General features: G+C 41.1%; 1 protein-coding gene across 6 annotated transcripts in view; it reads left to right on the forward strand.

Moving 5' to 3' along the window:
- Positions 1 to 19,153, forward strand: part of wdpcp (WD repeat containing planar cell polarity effector) — an 83,894-nt gene extending 64,741 nt beyond the window's left edge. For 3 of the 6 annotated variants that reach the window (XM_082556798.1, XM_082556799.1, XM_082556795.1), the window contains exons 14-18: positions 5,175 to 5,274; positions 11,526 to 11,631; positions 15,727 to 15,818; positions 17,289 to 17,320; positions 18,730 to 19,153. In XM_082556798.1, the coding sequence (XP_082412924.1) occupies positions 5,175 to 5,274; positions 11,526 to 11,631; positions 15,727 to 15,818; positions 17,289 to 17,320; positions 18,730 to 18,783 (384 nt within the window). In that variant the 3' untranslated portion in view covers positions 18,784 to 19,153. Of the gene's footprint in view, positions 1 to 5,174; positions 5,275 to 11,525; positions 11,632 to 15,726; positions 15,819 to 17,221; positions 17,321 to 18,729 lie in introns of all 6 variants that reach the window. The other 3 variants (XM_082556800.1, XM_082556797.1, XM_082556796.1) reach the window with 2 other exon arrangements.
- Positions 19,154 to 23,764: the final 4,611 nt, after the last annotated feature.

A 23,764-nucleotide genomic window follows, 5' to 3' on the forward strand; every position in this document is an offset into this window, starting at 1 on the left:
CTGAAAGGAAATCTCTTCCTCTTCAGCACCTTGGCAAATGTGCTGTTTGGTAATATTGAGTTTGGTGTGCTGAAGGTGTAAGTTTTGACTGTGCATAGGCTCACACAATAAACTATCACCTCATAGCAAAAAGGTTCCTGGTTTGATTCCAGGCAGTGTATAGCGTTTGTGCATTTTTTCCTCCAGAGACATGTATGTTTGGATGAGTGGTGATTCTAAGCCGGTTGTGGATGAGCAGTGGAGAATACAGCACTGTATGAATGTGTGATTAGTAGCATAAACTGCTTTGAGAGGTAAGTGAGACTAGAAAAGTGCCAATGCTTTTCCAGTCTGGTCACATTAGTGAATGGATGGATGTTGTGTGGCTATCTGATCACAACCATTCGACAACCAATTAATATGTTGTAATAAAAAACAAACAAAGTCTCTGCAGATTGGCAAGTAGAACTGTTACTGAGATTACTGATGAAGTGTAGGAAAAATGCTTGGAAAACCATCATAGTAACTCGATAGTATATCTATATCAACAGAGCAAGGAAGCCTATCCTATCGGTTTATTCTGTGTGCAGACTTTTTGGGGTCACCTATTTGAATTTTTCACCAAACTCTATTTTTCCTTTCCGCTTTTGCAGCAGTGTTCAGGCTTGATGATTTAAGCAGTGGGAATGATCGTTGTGAGGCTCAGGCCATTTCATTATTACCACTGTTAGCAAGAAAAATTCTGCTGCAGTCCTGGAAGTCTGAGACACATCCAACCTTCGATAGGTGGCTGAAGGAATTAGGAAGTGCGTGACACCTAGAGAAAAGTAGATATAGTATGTTTTTCAGGTCTCTTTCAGAAAACGTGGTTACTAATCACCAGTCTGATAGGAAAGTTGTAATTAAACTTTACTGATCTTCAGGATTAGCAGTCACACTGCACTATGAATACTTATGTATCATAGTTTGTATGTGAGCCTCTGTCATTGTTCTCTCTGTTTCATTTTTGCATATTTAACATCTTTAAATATGTCGCGACTGGACGATCTTTGGTAGAATTGGGTGGGTGGAATTTTGTCCAGGCTTCTTCTTACTATTTAACTGAATATTCGTTGGCAGCCGTTAAATGATAACTGTGTCCTTAAACATTTCAGCAGCCACGTGAGCTCAAAATTTAGTTTATTATTTAGTTAGAACTTGTAGGACTCACAGCTATTTGTGTGTGTTTATCACCAGGGATAGCCGACTAGGTCCAGGTAGATATTTTCCAGTGTGTCTGCTTCAGAGGTAATCATCAGGATTTAATGCCACCCCCATGAATCAAAGAGCAAAAGCTGTGCCCGTACTCATTCACTAATCCCTGCATGTTGAGATTTCAGACGTGTATAAGTGACCATCATCATTTTGACTCCGGGCTCACAGGTGCATCACTGGAATTCACAGAGCTATCAAATGCCAGGCATTACAAGAAATAAACCACATGATCAAACTGACCTTTACGTGTAACGCTGCAATTTGAATGTATGAGTGGAATATGTGTGTACTGTAAATATACCAATAACCCATTGCTTTTTAAGTGATGTGTTGTCCATGTCCACCCACTTGATTTGCTTTTATTAAAAGTTGAAAAAGGTGGGCAACAAATAAGAATACATTCATATTTGGTTGTTAGTTTGATGTCACAAATAGGCATTGATTTATAAGAATAAACTGTAAAGTTTGAGGCAATAAGGAAAGGCACTAAAAATGCACTGAAAATTACAGAAGAATTAAAAATCTACAAATATCTGATTATTATTATCTGAATTATTTTGCAGTCTCTGCAAACGGCCACACATCCATAGGGCACTGAGTTTATATGCTGTTATCGCTCCATAATAAGCTTTTGTGCACACATGCTCGCCTAAAAAAGTGCAGTGCACTTTGTGTATGCTCATTCTCATCGATCCTGAGTCCAAAGCCAACACGTCACACTGCAAACATACAGACACGAGCCCGTCAGTTAATGTGCTGTAAGCGCTGCTGTGTGCCAGTTAACCTAATCCCTCATTTATTTGGAGGTAACCCAAATATCAGGCAATATCGGGCTCTTAGCATCCACCACCTCCCTCCCCTCTACTCCCCAAATATGGCCCACTAAAACGCCCCTCTTTATCGGTGCGGTTAGCTGGCTCGCTGCAACCCCTAAAGCTCTTATATAAATAAGATTAGTGTCGCGTTTGAGCGTTGGGGAATAAGAGGTGTAATATCTGATGGTTTTATATGCAGTATTATTGTTATCCCTTCTTAGTCGGGTTGATACTCCTCTCTCCCTTTCTCTCTCTTTCCAGCTCTCAGTTGTCTCTCTATCGTTTCGCATTTGTTCACTCGTCTTTCACTGGGTCTCTTTCCTCAGATTCAGACAGCATTATGAGGGGCTAAGCTGGAATAAAGTGCCCCAACATCAAATGTTCATATTGTTCTGTTCTGTCTGTCATCCCGCTCTCTCTTTCTCTCTCCTTGTTGTTGTGAGTTTTGCTTCCCTTTCGTCTTTTTGCGTCTTGTTCACCCTCTCCCTTCCCTTGTGCTCTGTCACTCACGCGCCTCTCCATCATTTCACTGTACTGCCTCCTCTCCCTCCTCGTCTGTTTAATCTTGTGCTGCTCTGTTTGTTATCAATTAAGAAGCCTCACTCATATCTAATTGAGGGGCCATGTCTCCTCGTTCACAGGGGCTCAATTGGCCACCTCAGTCCTGGGAGCCGATTTAGGCTCTTTTGAGGCCATTTTGTTGTCGGCCATTTTCACATTTCCTCCTAACTCTTCGCCACAGAGGGCAGGCACCGCACTATAATTACCCAATCTGTTCCCATTCATACTCCTCAATTTCAGCACCTCTCTCCCACTCTCTCTCCCCTTTACTCTCGCTCTCTGTCTGCTTCAATCCCTCTCTGCTCCACACCTCTTTTGGAAACCAGCACCCCCCTCTCTCTTTCCTCTGAGGGTACAAAAGCTGGGTTACAATATGGGGGTATTAGGGCCGGGTGCAGACTCAGCTGGGGGCTGGCTTTAGCCAGCTGAGGGTTATCCATGGCGAGCCCTGAGTCACGGCAGTGATGTCCTGTGATGTCGCTGAGGCGGAAGACTTTCCTTAACACGCTGTACCCTTTGATGGAGCTTCAGGCCCTGCACTCAGCCCGGGGAAACCCTGCGACTCTCACTCAACCCTCATGGGGTGCCAGGATGAGGGTTTGATTCACTCCCACTTCAATCAATTCAAGAGGTCGAATGTTACAGAGGTTCTGCCATTATTACTGCACAGACTTTAACATTTTCTCACATTTGTATAGTTTGTATATTTGGCCTTTTCAGCAGCGTTGCTAACACATTCACAGGATGCAACAACTGCAGCAACATGGTGATGATGATGATGCTTCCAGTGTCTTTACATGAAAACAACAAAGCCAACCTTTAACATTCTTCCTTTTATTCTGAAATTCATTGAATGAACTAAGCTGCTTCACTCTCAAAATACATGCAAATTATCTATAGACTGATCATTATAGTATGTTGTATTTGCCTTTGATATCCAAAAAGTCTGATTAATTGGGTGTCCCTGAAAGCTTAACACACATGCAAATTAAGAAAATGCCTGAAAACAATTTGACAAAACAAAGTGAATAAACACAACCAAATACAGAGCTCCCAGGGTCTTTCTACACTATAAACCTTTTTTTTTTAGTATTCATATTTATCATTTCTAGATAAAACCTCTTGCGAAATATGCCTCGGTTTTCAAGGTGGTCCAAGCAAGCATTCATACAGTGAATGGAAAACCTAATAACATAAAACAACCAACAAACCGAAAGAACAAAGAGTCCAGAAAAAACAAAGTTTCATTTAATTGTTTAAACAAGTGACATGATAACAAGCAGTGGGTATTTAAAGGTAATTAATGTATTAACTTCCTTAGATACCAAGAGGACAATTACAAGTATCTGATGTGACATATAGTTAAAAAAAAAAAAAGCAGTACAAAAAAACTTCTCTTTGTTTTATGTTGGTCAAATTCAGACAGTTCATAAAGGGAAAATAAAGTTGAGACCTCAACTAATGTTTGGAATTTCTACTTTCAACTTCAGTGCATAACAAAACTGTAAGCTTGAAGATGAAAAGCTCGGGCTCTTTGAATGGGAGGATTTAGAAACACGTCTCATTTTGTTCATTATCAATCCAGAGTGTGAGTTAGAGGAAAAACTACAGTTTTACTGCCATCTGATCAAAATTGCAAATGAGAACGTCTCAGCTGCAGCTCTTCCAAATCTGATGCAACAGAAACGTCTCTCTGAACGTACCAGGCTGGACAGCCTTCAATAAATCTGCAGCAATTGTGTTTTGTAACCTGGACACAGAACGTGTGGCTCTAGGGGGAAAGGCCCTTTGCAAAACGCTAGAAGCACCTCCTTTATTTTATTTGTTTCTGGCATTTTCGAAGCACATCACTTAAAGCATTATATAGATATTTTTGTATTTTTCCACAATTTAATAAATAATGAATTGACCTCTGCCTCGCTTGTGGAAGCAGATGTAATACTCCTACAACTGAGATGTAATACTCAGTGTGGTTGTTAATGAATATGTGGCAGCGCTGGGCTTTAAATCAGCCACCCTCAGACATCATTTAGCCACATTATCTCCATCTTTGTGGCCATGTGAGACTCAAACAGAGAGATACAGAGGATACATGCTGTTTCCAATATTGTCGCAGGCTGATATCGTAATGTGCTCAGCTGGATATGTTTCTCCGTAAAGAGAGAATACCAGCGTTTCTGAAAGGTGAACAGTCCCTCGTCTCCTCTCACACTTTTGAAATGTGACTGATAACATCCTCCGTAGTTCAAAACCAGGGAAGCGGGCGTGATTGTGTGTGCACGTGTGTGTGCAGGAGGTTGGTGATGGTGTGGGGTGCAAGAAGGCTGATTTCAAAGTTTTTTGAGGAACCGGCATTTCATCCAAACCGGTGCTCCTTCTGATGTTGGGCTTCAAACGGTTCATTTTTTCCCCCTGTCATTTCATCTGTTTCTTCCTTCTCCCGCCAAAATGCCGCATCTCCCCCACCCAAAACCCCTCAAATAAAAAAAACCCTATTGTCATCTGAGCCTAGATTCATTTTAGATTAACGTTCACGTTTCTTTCTTTCTTGCATTACCTTCAAAGGACCTCCATTATGTTGCCAGTGATAAGGGCGAGCTGGTGCTAGCAGATGTGGCCAAGAGGAAAGCTAATGAAATCGAGGCCCGGACCAATGCAGGCAACGGTAAGAAAAGTAATCATCATGTCTAACCAAAAGACACTAAATGTGACTCGTTATTTCTCCTCACATCTGAAATGGGAGGTGGATACCTGATAACCTCGGTAACTCACCCACTGTGACACACTTTTCTCACATCTGAGAGCAGATTTTTTTCTCGGGCTCTAGCCTTCCTTTAACAGCACAGAGGAGAATCATGATTGCCAGAGTAATAGCTGTGTCAAAACTCTGAAAACATGTGCTTATTTGGTATATAAGAATGAGCAAAAGTGAGATTCTGCAGGAAATATTTGTCACAAATGATATAAAGTGATGACTACACAGTGGACAATTAGAATTTAGCCCCACACCGTAGATATTTCAAGATTACGTTTTATACATTTAAGACAAAGTCTTTAATGTCAGGCTAATGAAATGTAGTCTGACACCAGCAAGAGGAGGAAAGACCCAGCTTTTCTGTCAATTTTCAGCCTCTGCTGCTGCCCTTTGACAAACACTCCCGAAAGCACATACCAGAGGGGATCAAGCTACGTTCCTGATTACACACACACACACTCAAAAACACACCACACACACACAACTCCTCACAGAAGCTTTGAGGGCCAACGGGTGAGCAGACTACATTCAAATTTGTGAGGGAACTAGATGAACATGTCGGAAGAGTCCTTCATTGGTGCTTAAAACACACTGGAAGGCTGTGCGTGCGTGTGTATGTGTACTCAGACATCCAAATGAAGCAAGAGAGGTATTTAACTCGACTGTATAAGGTCAAACCCCTACGGCTGAGTGTCTGTGTGTTTGTCTGTGAATGAAAATGAGCGCTTGTCTAACTGTGAGGCCTGTTTGCATGCAGTTTTTTTTTTTTTAATATTTCAAATGTGATGCGTAAAACGCACACTCCTCCTCGTAAGCCTCTTAATTATGTCCTCGATGATTTGCCTCCATCACCTGCAGCGTGTCCTATCCTTGGACAACAGCACTTTAGAGCAAGAGGGACAGAAGGGAGAAAGAAAAAGGAGGCATGACAGCGGGAATAAGAAGGAGGGTGAAAAGGGAAAATAAATAACAAGTGAGGAACGAAGAAAGTGTAGATAAAGTGTAAATAAAGAAGAGGGAAAACATCAAATATTAACTTGCCAAAGTAAAGAAAACAAAGAAATTAATGAATGTTAAACACGACGTTGGTTTGTATGGCCTGCCTATATTTTTCTTTCACAGTCAGAAGTCTGGGTCCTGATCAGTCCTCACAACTTCACTGAATAAAATGATAATATTTAGTGCAAACTTATCTACTTGATTCAAAGCTTATCCTGTGTTGCTGCATAGCAGTAGATGATGTTTCTACAGCATTGAAGCTTCATTATGTGTCACTAGATTTTACTTTACTTGCAGTTTCGTAATATGGGACATAAAGTCGGTAAAAAGAAAGTACATCGCAAGTCTTTACATAAAAGGGGATAATCCACATTGCAATACAAATTGCAGCTACCTGTGGAAAAACCCGAAAACTGGTGGTTGTCAACACCCGTCTTTATTGATGTAAAGTGAGGTGCAATCACAGGGTATAGAGGAAAATAGTTAAAGTCCCGTCACAGTATTTGTCAGGTTGAGGTCTGGAGTGGGCCATCACAACGCAGATTCTTTTCTTTTTCCAGCCATTCTGTTGTAGATGACCCAAATTCGGCCAAGCTTTATCTATCACACAGATGGCCTCATATGGTCGATTCAGTGATTGGAAGATGCCCAGGTCCTGTGGTTTCAAAACAAGCTCTAATCATCACCCCTTCACAGCCATTCTGACAGTTCGTATGAGGTATTTTTGCTGATATGCAGTGTTTGGTTTTCATCAAATGTGACACCAAACATCTCCACTTCTGTATCATCTGTCCAAAGGACATTATTCCAGAAGTCTTGTAGTTTGTTCACATGCAGCTTTGCAAACTTAAACCATGCTGCCATGTTGTTCTTAGAGAGACGAGGCTTTCTTCTGGAAAACCCTTTCAAGTAGTCCATACTTGTTCAGTCTTTTTCTATTTTTACTGTCATGATTTTTACAATTTAGCATGATAACTGAGGCTGTAGAGAAATGTACCTCTTGGTTTTTTGCAGGTTCTCTGAGCATTGCATGGTCTGACCTTGGTAACATTAAGAGTTAACTTGCATGCACAGTCCTGTGAAAACTCGTTTTCATGTGATTATACCGTAAATTAAATAAAAAATGTTTTCTTATTAAAGTTTATTTGATTAATAGATTTAAAAAAAAAAATGACACAGTCAGCCGTCAGAAGGTCTGAATTCATTTAGAAATCACACACACTCATGACAGTGACACTTAGTGTTGTCACAGCCCTTGATGAGGACTGTTAAACTGATCCCATTTTATAAGAGTGTGTGTCCCCTTGTATGTTAGACAGACAAGCAGACAGCATATTAACAGAGCAGAAAAGCCAGGTCATAAATAATGAGTGGCTTGCTTCAAGCAGAGGGCTCCAGTGAACAAGTCTCGCTTTACAGACACACATGCATGCATGCGTGCACGCACACAAACACAGCCTCTGGCGTGTTTGTGACACACTCACACATTTATCATTGGGCATGTGCAAGCCCCTAAAACAGAAGCAGTAAACGGACTGATTGTTAAGGAAACCACTTTAACTTTTAAGGTGGCTGTAGCTCAGGCGGTAGAGCAGGTCATCTACTGATCGTTGGTGGTTCCATTCCTGGCTTCCCCCTAGTCTGAATGCCAAATATCCTTGAGCAAAATACTCACCCCAAGTTGCTCTTCGATGCATCCATCGGAATATGAATGTGTGTGAATGTTAGTTAGGAAGCACTTGGTAACAGCTTAGGAAAAAGTGCTTGTGCGAATGGGTGTCATTGGGTGATTGCACAAGTTGTGTAAAGCGCTTTGAGTGTTCAAGATAGAGTAGAAAAGTGCTCACTAAGAACCAGTCCAAGGTAACGACAAGAAGTCAACTTTCGAGTTTCGGTGCCTTTCAGGGTTTTCAGTTAAATTCAGTCCGTACCTGCATGTACTAATATGTGCTTTGCAAATTAATCAGAGTGTTGTTTGCTGTTAAAATATAAATAACATCTGCAGGTATGTCTGGTTGTTCTCATCATCACATGGTCTCCTCCTGATTCCTTCCTCACTGACTAAACACAGACTGTGTCATCAGTCACATGTTCTCTGTGCACAAAGTTCCCACAGTGCAGCTTCAGTCACCTTTGCCCCACATTGTCAAAAAATTCAGTTCAAACACACTCAAGAAAGTTGTTTGTTCTCAATAGAAATCAAGCAGACACACGTGTTTGTGTAAACGTGTTCTGGTGGTCGTTTGAAAGCAGATCAATTCTAGTTTCTTGCTGCTCAAGAGAAACTTAAAAACAGATCGTTTTGTTTGTGAAATCTGAAATGAACTCTATTAGGTCAACCTGTTGTTATGACAAAAGCATAAGCATGACCTAACCCCAGCTTTGTTCTGAGCTTTGAAAGAGTTTTTCCTCCCTCTGTATGGATTTCGGTCATGAGTGGCCAGCAGTAACTTTCACTGGAGTACCTGTTACACATTTTATTTAGTTAGTTAGTTTTGTTTCGTTTTTTAGGACAGATGGTGGGGGATCTGTTCTAAGGCAACAGTGTAAGACACTATTTAACTGAACAGCATGTGTAGTTTGTTCGCATCTGTTTTCTTGCTTTAAAATGATAATTTATTCCATGCATCCTTCAGTTTTCTTAACTGCTGATCCAATCCAAGGTTATGAAGAAAGATGCAGCCTATCCAGGGTGTCACCGGGTGAGAGAGACAGGTTACCAGTCTATCACCAAACTAACTTCACCCACTTAAAAAAAAAAACAGAAAAACAAGAACCAAATGATTAGTTATTTCCTTTATATTACTTACACCGGGCCTTTAGATTGATTCATCATCACTGATGATGATAGATTGGTTCTGTGGAATCGTTTGAGGAACCAAACTGTAGTTTTCAGTCAAAGTTTGCTGCATCCAAGCTTAAAGATGTTGCATCAGATCAGAAGTATTCTTGTTAAGGTTTTTTTTAGTTGTGAACCATAAATTTCTTTACCAGTCAGACTGTCATTGCTGTGTTCTAGTGTAACATGCTGAGCCATCTTAGGGAGAACACGGAGCACAAACAACCTACGGCCATATTTGGCTCATCCTCTTCCCCACAAAGAAATACAAATTGCAGGTTGTGCCTTTGACAGTGTGCAGGTGGTGAGAACAGTCCAGAGGTGCACAAGGAGAAAACATTGAAGGAGAAACCAACATTCAGCTAGACAGTATATTGAACTTTTCCTTCAACTGTGTGTGAGTGGGTTTTTTTTGCTGTTCTCCACCCTGCAATTTTATTTATTTGATGCTATGTTTTTTTGTTTGTTTAAATGAATGTATTAGCTTAAAGCCTAATTCTGCTAAAACCTAAAACTGCTGTCCTTTAGACAGACGTCAGAATAGCCGTTAAATCATTCAAGTTGCGTTTGAGGTTATATCCTGAGGCAGTTTTACACCTGAAATTACCTGCAAGTACTGAAAGGCATTTCCAAAAGCGAAGCATGCGGTGACACAGACCACCCTGAAATATGATGCCCCCGTCACCACCACCACCGCCCACTAAGTCATTAGTGTACTGTTGATTTGTTGCATGAGAGCGTAATTAAATGGGAACAGATGAAATGGAACTTGCTACATTTACTCAGGTACTTCACTATATTACAGTTGCTGCTTTCTACTTCCGCTTCACTATATTTTGAACTTTTATTGTACTACATAAATTGAAAATATTTTGAAATATAAAACTATTAGTACAGATGAAGCTAAACAGCATCTTGAGCTGCAAAATTAAAGTGATATATATATTAATTAATCACTGTTTATGATCCAGTAATGTTGTGCATATGAGTCTATGTGGTCGATACTTCTTCTTTATGTACTTTTAGTATATTTTGATGCTAAAACTTTGGTCTTGTTATTGAAGTAGGATTATGACTTCCAGAATCACCTTTTTTAGGATACAGGAAAACACATGAGCCCAGATGTCTCCACCTCCGTCTTCTGTGCCAACTCAAAAAGTCTTTGAAACCCATCTGCAGCTACCTGAGTTATAGGACAGAAAAACTACTTGCTGCGGTTTCCCTGAGTAGCAACTGGGGAAAAAACCTCATCTAGGTCATCTCCACCATGTGCTATTTTACACAATGCAGAACTGGAAAAAAATAACACTGGAAAGATGAATACATCTCCTCATATTGTTTGACTCATTTTTGTATTTGTTTTCTAAAAAAAAAAAAAAAAGAAAAACAAAATGACTCATTTCCAAATCGAGCGGTTGTTTAAGGTGGATGTCAGTCTAAGACTTGGAAACGGCCCATATGTGCATCCATTGTAAGTCCCGATGAACAGAGATTCTGCTGTCGCTTGTAGACAAACATAAACGCACAATAGAGAACACACATTTCAGCTTAGAAATGGTCCCTTTTTATAACAGCATTGGAAATCGCTTATAGCTGTCTGGCTGACAAGTGTGCTGATTTGGATAGATAGAGCATTGTGAGAGGCAGAGTAGCGAACAAGTGCGAGGGAAGGCCCCTTTCTTTTCCCCTCTATCTCTTTTTCCTTTGAGTAGCGTTTTGCCAAGAGGAGAAGCCAAGTTGGTTTCCCGATCGTTCTGTCTCCCCCTCACAAAGGCTGACATGACTGCAGGGCTTTTCAACAGGCAAAGAGATGAGAGCTTTATCTGAAGATCCACTTCTCCTCCTCCTCCCTCCCGCTCCCTCTCTTTCCCTCTCTTCTTGGTTGTTGCGGTAAAAGCCTGTTAGCTGCGGTGTGTGTTGAGGGAAAGCAGCGTTTGTTTCTTGCTTCCTTCTCAACTCTGTCAGCTGCTTTGTTAGCACATCCGCCATTTACTGTTTGACATCTTGTCTCAATTCAGAAACTCGAATCGAGTGTTTATCAGTAACAAGATGATCAAGGTTTGATGTCCAAATTAGCAGAAACAGACGCTCAGGCACTGTTCGCCTTATACAAACCATATTTAGAGGAGAAATTGTAAGGCTTAGAAACATGCTATAGACCGAAATATCAGCACCAGCAGCTGCCAATAAACAGAGCAACATCTTGACGCCAGAGAAGCACACAGTTTATTAGTATATGTGTAATGAAAGCAGTGACACAATCTGGGTCACTTTATTAATTTTTTGCTCTCCCTAATCCTTATATTTGTATTTTGTGTTAAAGAAGATCTTCAGAGAGGCAGAAGTGATGCCTGTGGTTCCAGCTTCAGTGACCTTCAGGTAGCGAGGACGCAAAGTGTAGCGGACCCTCCACGCTCCCCATCAACACAGTGAGTCACATGTACCATGTGCAGTTCCACATTTGTCAAGTGTTATCTGTTTAAACTGGTTTTCAAACAGGGTGTGACATCCTTAGATCTAGAACCATATTTGTATATTCATATCAAAGCAAATTTTCCAGATTCTCCTCCCTTCTCCTCCCTTCTTGAGGAAGAAAACAACACGTTAATGCTGAAGCTTCAGTATGGAGAGTCCAGAAATGAGTCCGAGACGGTACGGTGGTTGTGTCTAACTTTTATGTGGTCTATGATCAGATTAAAGTTACAAAATCTTGCCTTTTTATGGCTGAGAGACATTACAGCTTTTACACTGATACCCGATTAGTCATGGACGCTCTTTTTCAGGACATGCGTGATGGCATCAGAGAAGAGGCACTAGAAAAAGACTGTAAAGTTATCAAAGTGGTGCATATGACACTGTAAAGGCTGTAAGCTTTGGACTGAGGTCCTTTAATGTTAGTACATACGCTCACCAGCCAATCATTAGATACTCCTTCCTAGTACTGAGTTGGATCCCCTTTTTGCCTTCAGAACTGCCTTAATTCCTCAAGGCGTAGATTCAGCAAGGTGCTGGAAACACTCCTCAAAGATAAGATGACATCACACAGTCGCTGCAGATTTGTCCACCGCACATCCATGACGTGAATCTCCTGTACCGCCAATTAATGAGCAGTTATTTGAGTATTATGCATTTAATTATGAGTGATGATTCATCTCTGGCTCTCTTCCACTGCATGCCTTTTGTCTTGTGTCCCTCCCCTCACCCCTAACTGGTTGCTGCAGATGGCTTGCCCCTCTGTCAGCCTGGTTCTGCCAGAGGTTTCTTCCTGATAAAGATGGAGTTTTTCCTTCCCACTGTCGCCAAAGTGCTTGCTCATAAGGGGCCGCCTGATTGTTTGGGGTTTCTCTGTGTTATTGTGGGGTCTTTACCTTACAATATTAAGTCACTGGGTATTTTCTGTTTTTAAGACCATTCTCTGTAAACCGTAGGCATGGCTGTGAGGGGAAAATCCCAGCAGATCAGCAGTTTCTAAAATACTCTGAACATGGTGTGGTTATTGGTGTGAAACAGGCTGCTGAAGTTGCCTTTCCTCCTCATTTTGATGGTCACAACTTCAGTAGCTCGCTTTGATCATGTCTGCATGCTTAAATGCACTGAGTGATCGACTGACTAGATATTCGCATTAACGTAGTAGCTGTTGAGTGTATTTTATGTCCTTCTGGATAAAAACAAGAAGCAACAGGTTTTGGTGAAGCGTGATTTGCTGATCACTTTAACCTCTTTCCAAACACACACAGTATAACACTGTTCCTTTACCCTTTGTGCATATAGTGCGAGAGAATTAACCACAATACATTTGTGGATCAGGCAGATAAACAAACGTAAACTTTCTATAGTGTTAAGAGGTTACAAATGCAGGCGATACTATACTGTCACAATCATTTGACACTTTGTTTTTGCAAAAATGTTGACTTGAGCTGCCATTTATATTTAAAAAATTTTTTTAGTTCAGCTCACTACAAATAAGGCATCCAGACACTGCTACGTTCCCCCAGAGGTTCTGCATTGTCTGCTCATGAATCGTATGAGAGCGTCTGTGGCCAAATGACCCAGCTGCAGCCTAAGAGCCTTCACTCCCAGCGACATTTCAAATGTCAAAACCACATCAGTTCCGGGTCTTACGCTTCCAGCGATCCCAGAGTTGAACCGGGAGCCACATTTTTAAAACGCCACCAGAGTCCATTTTCACTACGGCTCAGTCTCCAGAGTGCAGACCAAACTCAGTGTTTCAGAGTGATTGTTTAATACAATCGTCCACATGAATGACATGTTGAAACAGTGTGACTAAAGACGCGCTGAAAGCATCCCTCTCCGTCTCTCACACACAAACATACACACAAACACAGCCACATCCACGGCTCTATTATTGTGGGATGGTGGTGGGGTGGGGAAGTGATGGAGGGGCCTTCCTTGTCATACCCCAACTAACATATTGGAGTATTTATATGGGATTTGTGTGCATTAGATAAAAAGGCACTCTTGTTCTTTTCATCCTCATAGGCTTTTCATGGCTGTTTGACTGTAACACTGATGACTCTCTGCTGCACCCCCTCCACCCTCCAACCCCTCCACTCTGCGTTTCTCTAAGCCCCTTCCATCCACCCCAAATCCTTTCCTATCGGCCAATTTAAACAAGCTGGGTCCAGAGAGAGAGAGAGAGAGAGAGAGGGGAAGAGACAGAGATGCTGTGTCCTAAGCTCTTTTTAAAAACAGTAAAAGGAACGAGACGAGGGAAAAAAGAGCGGTAAAGAGGGTTAGGGCGATTTGGCAGCCAAAAGCCCAGTCGTACTACCCCAGGTCTTCCCCTGCACCACTGACAGAGGCTAAGAAAGCAGATCCCCAAACCTCCCCAAAGATAATGGCCACAGAGAGGAAGAGACAAAGCTTCTGCTTTTTTATTGCACCCCCCCCCCCCTCCTCCTCCTTTAGAACAATTTTTATATTGAAACACCCCCCACCCCCCCTCCTCTTTTGTAATCTGGTCTCCGATGAAGTTTCATTGTTTCTCATGTGAAGCCAGTGACAGCTTAGCTGAGATTGAGTAGGGCAGGAATTATAGCGCAGGCGTTTTCCCGTTTGGCTCGCTGAGAAAAGAGCGGAGAAAGAGAGGAAGGCGAGCACAATGGCAGTTTGGGGGCTCCTCGCCGATTCCCGCCGCATTCCCCAAATCCGACTCGAAGTGAGAGAGAACAAGACGGAAATCTGGGAAGCGTCCCAACGTTCCTTTGATGGCTGCTGGCCTCTCTCGCTCATCACACAGTCTTCTGTCAGTGGAGGAAGGAGAATGCAAGATTTCATTTTTTTATTTTTGCTTACTGGAGGCCAAAGTTACTGTGAGCATTCAGAGTGACAGAGAGCTGAGAATTTCCGTTAACAGTTTAATTTATGATGATAAATGATAACGATAAATGCGCTGACTGTGACTTCTTGGTGTGACTTAATCTAAAGTTGTAAAGGAAAAACTAAAAATGTTCATGTTTGAACATTTGAAAGGTTGAGAGAAGTATCTGCTTGCAGTTCAATTCTGTCTTACCGACCATTTATATTTATATTTCTGGTAATGCTATAGAGAAAAAACACCTTAGTTTTAGCAGTTTCAGCAGTAACAGTGGTGTGTATCTAAATCTGTGATGGAAACGGACAAACCAAACACTGTAAAACTAAAGTTTCAGATTCATTGAATTCATTAAATCTCTATCTGAAATATAAACTAGAAGCAGACTTAAAACCTTAGTGGACAAAGCAAACCCAAGATGAATAAATACAAAAACTTTTTTTGAAATAAGACAGCTTTAGTAGTTGAAAAATTGGACAAGGGGAAATAGTCAGGTGTAAAAACCTGCGCTGCTTTCACAAGGCCGAATCATCATAGCCAGATAATTGGATGGGAGCTCTCTGAGGTGGCAAAGCTCATAAGGTGCTTTGAGTAACCAGTGGTGACCAGAGAGGTTCAAAGGGGGGAATGAAACATGAACCAGCGACGGGATCCTGGAAAAAGTAGTGGTTTGGGGACGCCCAAAAAATTCCAAACCACAGCCAAATGGTCAATAAAATTATTTTCTATAAATCAATGTATTGCTTAAAAGCATGGAGTAATACAGGCTTAATGTCTGCATTGCTTCCTTCCTCTTTTGGGCCAGTAGAAAATCTCATGATTTCACACTTCATGTCAATCTGTCGTTAAATTTCTCTTTTATCAGTTGCAGTGAGCTTTTCCTGAAACTGCATAGCTTAGCCTGTTAGCCAGCTGGAGAAGCTCGTGAGTGAGTCCAGACCTGCTAAATCAGTGCTGGGTTTATAAGAGGGTTCATGGATGATTTCTGCTTGTCTAAAGATCTCTGCCTTTCAGGATTTGCCGCTAATGGTTTTGTGCCAGATATAGAACCTTAGAGGCTAACAGCATATTTACTTTATCATAATGTTTCTGGTCTTATCTATTCTGTGCTTTGTTTTACGAACGTACTCATTCGTTCAGTTTTAAACAACATGAAACATGTGTCACCAGCTCTATTTTCTTTCGTCAGTGCTGATGGAGCAGCCAGTCGGAGGAGACAACAACCAGAGACCTTACATTTGACCGTCAACCCAGACGTGCTCAGGATGCTGAAACAAACAGGTAAGTCTGCAGGTATAAATGAACAGTGCAAAACTCTCTCGGAGGATGACATTGCTAGTCAGCTTTGGTAAAAAAGTGAAACCTGTCTTATTGTAAAGAAACCATAGCTAGGTTTGATATCAATGTCTACTAAACTTTTTACTTTTGAATCAGTTTAGCTTTTTTTAGATGTCTTTCCAACATCTTGGTTAGTGTGGCCAAGGAGAGGAGAAGTCAGGGCATCTCTACTTAGACTGCAGCATCCTTTGACCTGATTGCAGAAGAGGCAGAAAATTGATAGATGGATAGACTGATGGATCATTTTTCACCTGGTTTACATCTAGACTGAGTTTAGATGCAAACCTAGCAGACTTTATTAAATGCTTAAAAAATGAAAACAAGAAAATGATTAACCTGAAGATGATGACCAGAGAAATACAGAGTTTTGTGTATGATTTTGTGTATGATTGAAGACCATTCATGCATGTTAGATCTCATCCGTGTCAAGTTATTGTGGCTCTTTCTTATTTAAAGAAGTCACGCCAACATAATTTTTCTCATTTGTACAGGTACTTATACCTGTACAAAGCATCTGATTTCTTTCTGGCTCGAGTTACCTTCCCTTCCCAAATCTAGAATTTAAGCCAAAACTGCAGATCTAATAATTGAATCCACTATGTTTACGTTCCTTTGACTTTAGATTAATCCACCCTCCATTTTGCTGTTAATCATCCCAAACTGCCTACAAGACAACAAGTGCTTTCACCAGTAACAGCTGATGGAGAGAGCGTGCCCATTATTTTAAAGAGCAGCTAATAATGTTCAGCATTTCAGTGTCAGGGCCACGTTTTAAGCCCCGCAGCAATTCTCCGGCGACATTCAGCCTGCTTTTTATTCTCTAAACGTCGCCTGAGTGCTCTGCTCTCCCCGTCTCAGATGTCTGAGATGACTAACTGGTCATTTAGGAAAAATACCCATTAAGAAAACATCACTTCTTCTTCTTCTTCTTCTTCTTGTAGCTGCGCTGCCTCCTCCCTCCATCCTGCTCTCTCCATTTTAATAATTCCATTTTTTCCTTCTTTTTTTTTTAGGTGATTAGCAATTGTCTCTGCATCAAATCGCTCTGTCATTCCATAATCCGGACTGTAGGCTATTGAGAATTTGCATCACCGTTTTAAATATCTGTATATGCACGTCAGGGTTTTAATGTCAATCATAACCTTATTAACGCAGCGCTCAGAGCGAGAGAGATCGCCATGAGTGACAACGGTTTACATTCGTTAAAACCCAGAAAAGGCGACGTGTCCGACCTGCTGAGCGAGCATGTAACCTGTTCAGGCGTTCAGCTGCGTGTGTTTACGCGCCGTGGGGCTGTCGTGTGTGATTATGCATGTCTAATGTTTGGTTGTTGTACTTGTTTCAAGTGTCATGGCTGGTTTACGGCAGCATCGAACATCATTCTCAGATGCCTTCTGTCGTTTTGTTCTGCAGGAAGCAGCAGAGCTGACGGAGACGGAGTGAATGTAAGTTGACTGATAGTTAAGTAACGCGGTTGCAGAAGCTGCAGTTTAGTGCAGAAAAACATGTAAAGTTTTGCATTTATGATCAGTGTATAAACACGTATTAATGCTAATAATGCTCTGCATTTACAAGCAGTTATAAGGACATTTAGGAGTTTGTTAATGTACAGTTTTTATAAGCAATCACAGCTTCTCATATTAAGACACATTAACTCAGAGCTCGCTGTGATTTAGTGCTGTCGTGATGGCAGAGTTTCATGATTACTGCGCTAAAAAAGTCTCACTACGGGAGTTATTGTGACACCTGTAGAAAAATAACTAATACAACCATCCTGTCAGTGAGTTACACATAACTTTATTTATTGTCATTTATATAAACTTTATATAAAAATCCATGGACAGTCTATAACCATAACAGTGTAATCGCTCATTTCTGATGTTCTTAAATGTGCACTACTGGTCTCGCTCTGTTTGGCACGCCGTGATAGTTATATGGAGTCCCACACCAACAGTTCAGCTGACTGTAATTCATGAAGGTGAACAACTAGAAAAGTGTGGCTGTGTGGATTTATCCTCAGTGAAACCCCAAGATCACAAGCAGGGAGACCAGCGGCTGAAAGACTGTCGCATAAGATCGCAAAAACAATCCTTAGCTTCCGTTCATGGTTCGAAAAAATTGGGGCATCAGTAAATCCATGCTTCACGTGAGCGATGCAAACCAGAGCAGTCGCTGTTTAGCATCAGTGACATTTCCCACATTGTCCTAGATAAACTCATAAACTTTGCCCCACATTTGGTTGGTTGGAAGCTGCTAACCGTAAATGCAATCATTATCTAACAGTGCGGTGAAAGGACACCTTTGCAACAGCGTCATAAATGTGACTGCTTGCATTGGAGTAATTTATACAGGTGGACGTAATTAAGTGGCCAGTGAGTGTCAATCTTTTATTACCTGAATTATCTTAATTACTGAAATGAGGGTTAAATTTATAGTTGCTGATAATAGATCAAACTGCATGAATTCAACTTATAGACTCGTAAACTGAAACGAGAACTAAATAAACAATGTGTGTATTTATTTATATGTATAAAAGTAAACAAAGAGAAGTTATTGCATTAGAGTTGAACAATACCTGGAGGATGTCTTATTGGACTGCTGTTTACAGTGATTAGCCAATTAGATATTAAAAAATTAAAAATTAATATATGCTGTTATTTTTATTACATTTGATAACATTTATATTACATTGGTCACTTAGTTCTTTTTATTGTTTTTACAGGATTAATTGTTCAACAGACTGTTGGATGATGAATATAATAAATGCAGAAATGACTGCAGCGCCATATGTTTATATTTATATAATAGTCATTATTCATGTTTATTAAGGGGGATGTTTCTGTTTCTTCCTCAGGATGATGACGACGACCCCGGGATGCTTCATGTGGTTCATTTAGGGATGGTTTGAAAAGACTAACGAACAACAGATAAGACTTTATTAATCCCAGAGGGACACAACATCTCACCAATAACAAGCACAGTAGTTACTTTGCTTGAAACTTAATCTATAAAGGGTTTAAAAGTCCCCTCATTCACAGCCACACATGGAAAACTGTTTATTTTTTTTATACCTGTCATAGAACATTTCAGCCAAATCATAAACATGAAATTCACTGAATTCAGCTTATTTCGTGTCTTTGTGAAGTCTAAACCAAATGAACCCTTGAAGGAAACACTTACCTGCTTCTTCTTTTAAAAACACGGCAGAAAATGTTTAAAACCTTTACATTAATCAGCCTGAAAAAATAAAGACTCCCATTTTACACTCATCTCACTGATATTGGATGTTCCAGGCTTCCTCTGCACGCGCATGTGTGCGTGTGCGCCGAGTAAATGTGTGTGTTTGCGTGTTGGACGAGATTACAGGCCGCAGTTTTATTCATGAACGGGAGCCAACCAGCGACTTTAAAGCATCGCGCGGAGCCCCTTTCCTGAACAGCAGCCATAGCCGTGTCAGAGCTGTCGACGCGCTGCGCTCACCGACTAATCTGACAGCGCCGCGCGAGCCCTAATCCCTCACTGTATCGTAATCTATTTACTTTGCATTCTAAGAGGATTTCCACCAAAAAATATACAAGAAGCGATGTTGGAAATGGACAGAAGATCAGCGAGGATGCTTTTCTGCTGTTTTTTTTTTTTTGTTTGTTTGTTTTGTTAGCTTTAAAAAAAAATCATTGTATGTTTTTCGGGGAGTCAATCCTCTACGAAAGGGATGGGTGAAAGGAATTACATTTCTGACTGATACTAATACTTCTCTTATGTAAACATCAAAATGTTATATTTCCCTTCTGATGATACAGTCACACTGCAGAGGCAGCTGGAGATAAGTGGCATCTGTCGCCGCCTTTAGTGCATCTCTTGACACGTTTATAATTTACAAACCAAGGCTGCATTATCTCCTGATTGTTTGACTTGACAGCTTGAATAAAAACTGCAAAATTGCTTAACAGGCAAACACGGGTCCCTCCCATCCCTCCAATGGCCTACACAGTCACCTTTTTGACATGCAAACAGTGAAAGCTCATAATACAAATGAAATTTCATAATACAGAAAACAAAGTGGGAGACCAAATGCTCTCCTCGGTTACCCTTTAAGCAATTATGTCAGCTTTGTGAAATCCTAAATAGTTATGCTTCATTTAAAATGTGGCCAGCAGCTTTTATTTATGAAACACCGCCTCACGCTCCAATCTTTGCCATCCGAGATGACTTGCAGAGATAGGCTTATTAGTGGTATTAACATACTGCGCGGCGTGCTGGAGCTGTGAAACGGCCTTGTTAACATTTGGAAATGAATCAAGCCTCCAGCATTTGCTATTATCCAGGTTATCTGCCTATTCCCCCCCCCCCCTCTCTGTGCAACAGCTGTGCTGTTTCTCTGCACTGCGTCTAATGATGGCCCTGATTGGACTGATACGGTTCCCCCCTCAGGGGGACGTTTGTATGATTTATAGGTTTGTTTCTGATCTCTGCGAGAGAAATCCCTAAAATATTATAGACAAATATGTCAAGACCATTAAAGACATCAAAGAGACAAGTTTACTTACAACGGAGAGTTTTTAGAAGGAAGAGATTCCCTGAAAAACAAAGAAATATACTGACTAGTGTTACGGTTTCTCTTTGTTGTTGGTTCTCAGGTGATTGAGATGCACTTTGCTTAAGGATCACACTGCGATCGCTTCATCGAGAAAAGTGCTCGGTTATAGTTTAGCATATCTAGTTTTAATATCTGTTCCTGAAAAAGCCTCACAGACAAAAGCGTTATATCTTGATTCTCTGATTCGAACAGTTTGTTTTTCCTTTCTTTTCTTTTTTGTTAGACTAAACAAAAAAATAAAGCACGGGTAAATAAAATAAATATGATCTGATGGGTCCTGTTATAGATTCTGGAGACTTCTTATGACAGCAAATTATACACACGTTATAGTTTTATCAGGCTGATACTTCATGAATGTGGCTGATTTTGTCAGATTTTCTTACAAAGTTTTCTTTTGATGTACACATGAGCTGCAAAACACTGTTAGTTATTTTCTTTAAAGAAAATTGAATTCTGAAATCCCCAAAAGATGCATTAGGATTTGTCTTCTTTTGATTTTATGAGCTGAACTAACTCTCAGACTGAAATAAATGTGCATGCAAATAATGTAAACACGTATAGAAATCTATATTTCCTCATGCGTGGTCCAAGTAACTTTATTTCTTTGCTGTGAGATTTTAATTTTGAAGGTTTACGGTCATAGTACTGCATCATTTTTATGCATTTCTGCCCCTGGCATCTGTTTGTGAAGAGAATCTTGTCTCTGAATGAAAAAGAAAATGTGGCCAACACGTCAGACAGCGATGCGTTGACACACAGAGACGACGTCCGCTGCGGGGAAGCGCTAAAGCCTGCAGGCCAACCAGCCCTCCATTAAGCCCTCCCAAGTCTGGTGGGCTGCAAGGAGAAGACAAGTTGTAACTTGGGATGATGAGTGTGCTGCATCCTTTGCAGATGAGATAATGTAAGCACTCTTCAGATACCTCTCTAATCTATCCCCTCCTCGCTGTGACGCAACTGATGCATGAGGAAAGAGGACAGGAAGTGGGGCTGTCATCAGAAAAACAAAAGTCAGATATGAGGGGTGTCGTCCTTTGCAGAAATCAGCGAGAGCTGCTTTCGCCGGTCCAATCTTGTCTGATTTCCCTCCATCGGCCACTTCAAGGGAGGAAAAGGAGGAGGAAGGAAGTGCGTGACTGCTCAGCTGATCTCAGAGCAGCACAAAAGCCTCCAATCATTTAATTTAATGGTCTACAGTAACAGGACTTCAGTGGAGACGGTGTTGGTGATTAGCAAAACCCAAGTAAGATAATGGCAGCAGTGGTGTAGGAGGGCAGTATCAGTGTAAGCAAACATCTAGTCAAATACATCTGATTCTGCCCTGCAGTTTGGACTTCCTTTGCATGTTGACAAAAAAAATGTTAAATCTCAATGTCACCATTTTATTCTACCCATGTCAATAAAAATGCCAACTTTTCAGCCTTGTTGCCCCCATCAGACCTCTTTACCTTTGGCTAATTCAGCACCACATGCCCATGGTTCAGACGGTGCAAGTTCATTTGGTGTTTTGTGAAACTAAACTGATGTGTGGCTGCTGGTTCTTGTCCCTGTGCATGAGTTAACAGCAGTATTTTAAAGAGCAGAATTAGACTTCACAGCAAACGAAGTGCACGCAAGGTCCCAGGAGGTCAGGAGGCCACAGTTCTTGTCTCCTTTGTGAGCTTTTTGTGTTTTGCACTTCTTTGTTTTCACTCACTCGTTTGTTTAATTTTCACTCGCTGGATAGGTTTAAGAAAATATTGTGTTTAAATATGCTCCATTACATTATAAACCCGCAGGCTCATAGTGATGCTTAAGAGTACTCAGCGCATTTAAATGGGACATGGTTCCCACTTTTGCTGGTAAAGCAATTTCCTGTAACTTGCCGATAAGTTCTGTGGTTTCACCCACCGTTCTGTCTCCATATACAAGTAGTGTTGAACCACAGAGCTCCAGCTGCCCTCAAATACCGACTAGAAGCTTGTCCTCCATTCCTGATGTGATGGTGTCAGGAGGATCCACTGACTTATTTTCTCCCAAAGTTGAAATATTTCCACATCTTTATTTAAACTTTGTGGATTTCCATCGCTAACATAAAAAAGGGAGGATTGTTAGATGCCATGCGAGTGAATGAAAGTGGGTCTTTTTAGTTATTATTTATGGGTGTAAATTTGAAATTAAGTCATTAATATCAAACTTTTATATAGAAAGAGATCAAAAGCATGCTAGCTACTAAATTTACCAAATCATCACGTGCATAAGTGCAGGTGGCTCCTATTGTGGTTGTAAATTTGTTTACCGGCCTTCATCCTTCATTATAATCAGGATTCTTTGCAAATTAGTACAATAAGCCACCTGGGCCTACAGTGTTTCTGTGTAAATGCACAATTTTCTGCCACAAAAAGCATTTTGTTTTTAAATTATGCCTTTTCATGCTTGTTTTAAGAAAAGCTCTCACAAGTGTTGGATGTCTCACTAGCTGGAAACTGAGAATCACCAACAAAGTGACCAGAGCTGTCTACCTGACGTAAAGAGAGGTGACCAAATCTCTCAGCACGCTTCAGGATCAGGTAACCCGTGTACTCCTTTAATTCCACAGAAATGGGACGGCTAAGACTCTATGTACAAATTGTCCCTAGTCTGTCCTCTGCTGAACTAAACCTACAGCTCCCAAACCCAAGAGGAATTTCATGAATGCTCTCAGTGCCTAGTGCCACAGGGGTGACTAAGCTGCTTTCACTCCACCAGCTCGGCTGCGCCGGCCGCCTGGACTCAGCTGTGAAATCCTCGGTGGTACTCTCGGCTTCTTTGAGTCTCAATGACGAACTCAAGGGGTTGAAGGGTTTTTAGGCCAGAAAACATTTCAAAATTACTAAATAAACCAAAACAAATCAACCAAGCTACCCTTTTTTAAAATTCCCACACCTGATGTTCAACTAAAGAATTTATAAGCAGGAAACTGAGGCCTTGCCTGACAAAGCACAGAAACCTGAGACGGTGGCCCGGACTACTCCCATGTTGGTGTACAGTTGACCCCAGATCAACCTCTCAGGTAAATTTAATCCTCCTCTGTATCACCCTTCACTCTTCATACCGGCCTATGAACACAACAGGATGCCAAGGTCTGGCGACAGTCGGCAGCCAATGAAAGACAAGCGTGAGTGCTGTTTTTTTCCTGTCCTGCATGGAAATGGAAGACAAGAAAACAGTCCCAGCATGCAGGCTGCTATCGGTGCATCTGCCGGGCCTTTCGGATCTTTGTCTTGCACACACATACACACTGACTTATCGAAGCCCAGGAGTGCTCGCAAAC

Source organism: Aulonocara stuartgranti (assembly GCF_965226115.1).
Source record: "Aulonocara stuartgranti genome assembly, chromosome: 13".
In the NCBI taxonomy this organism is placed as follows: Eukaryota; Metazoa; Chordata; class Actinopteri; order Cichliformes; family Cichlidae; genus Aulonocara; species Aulonocara stuartgranti.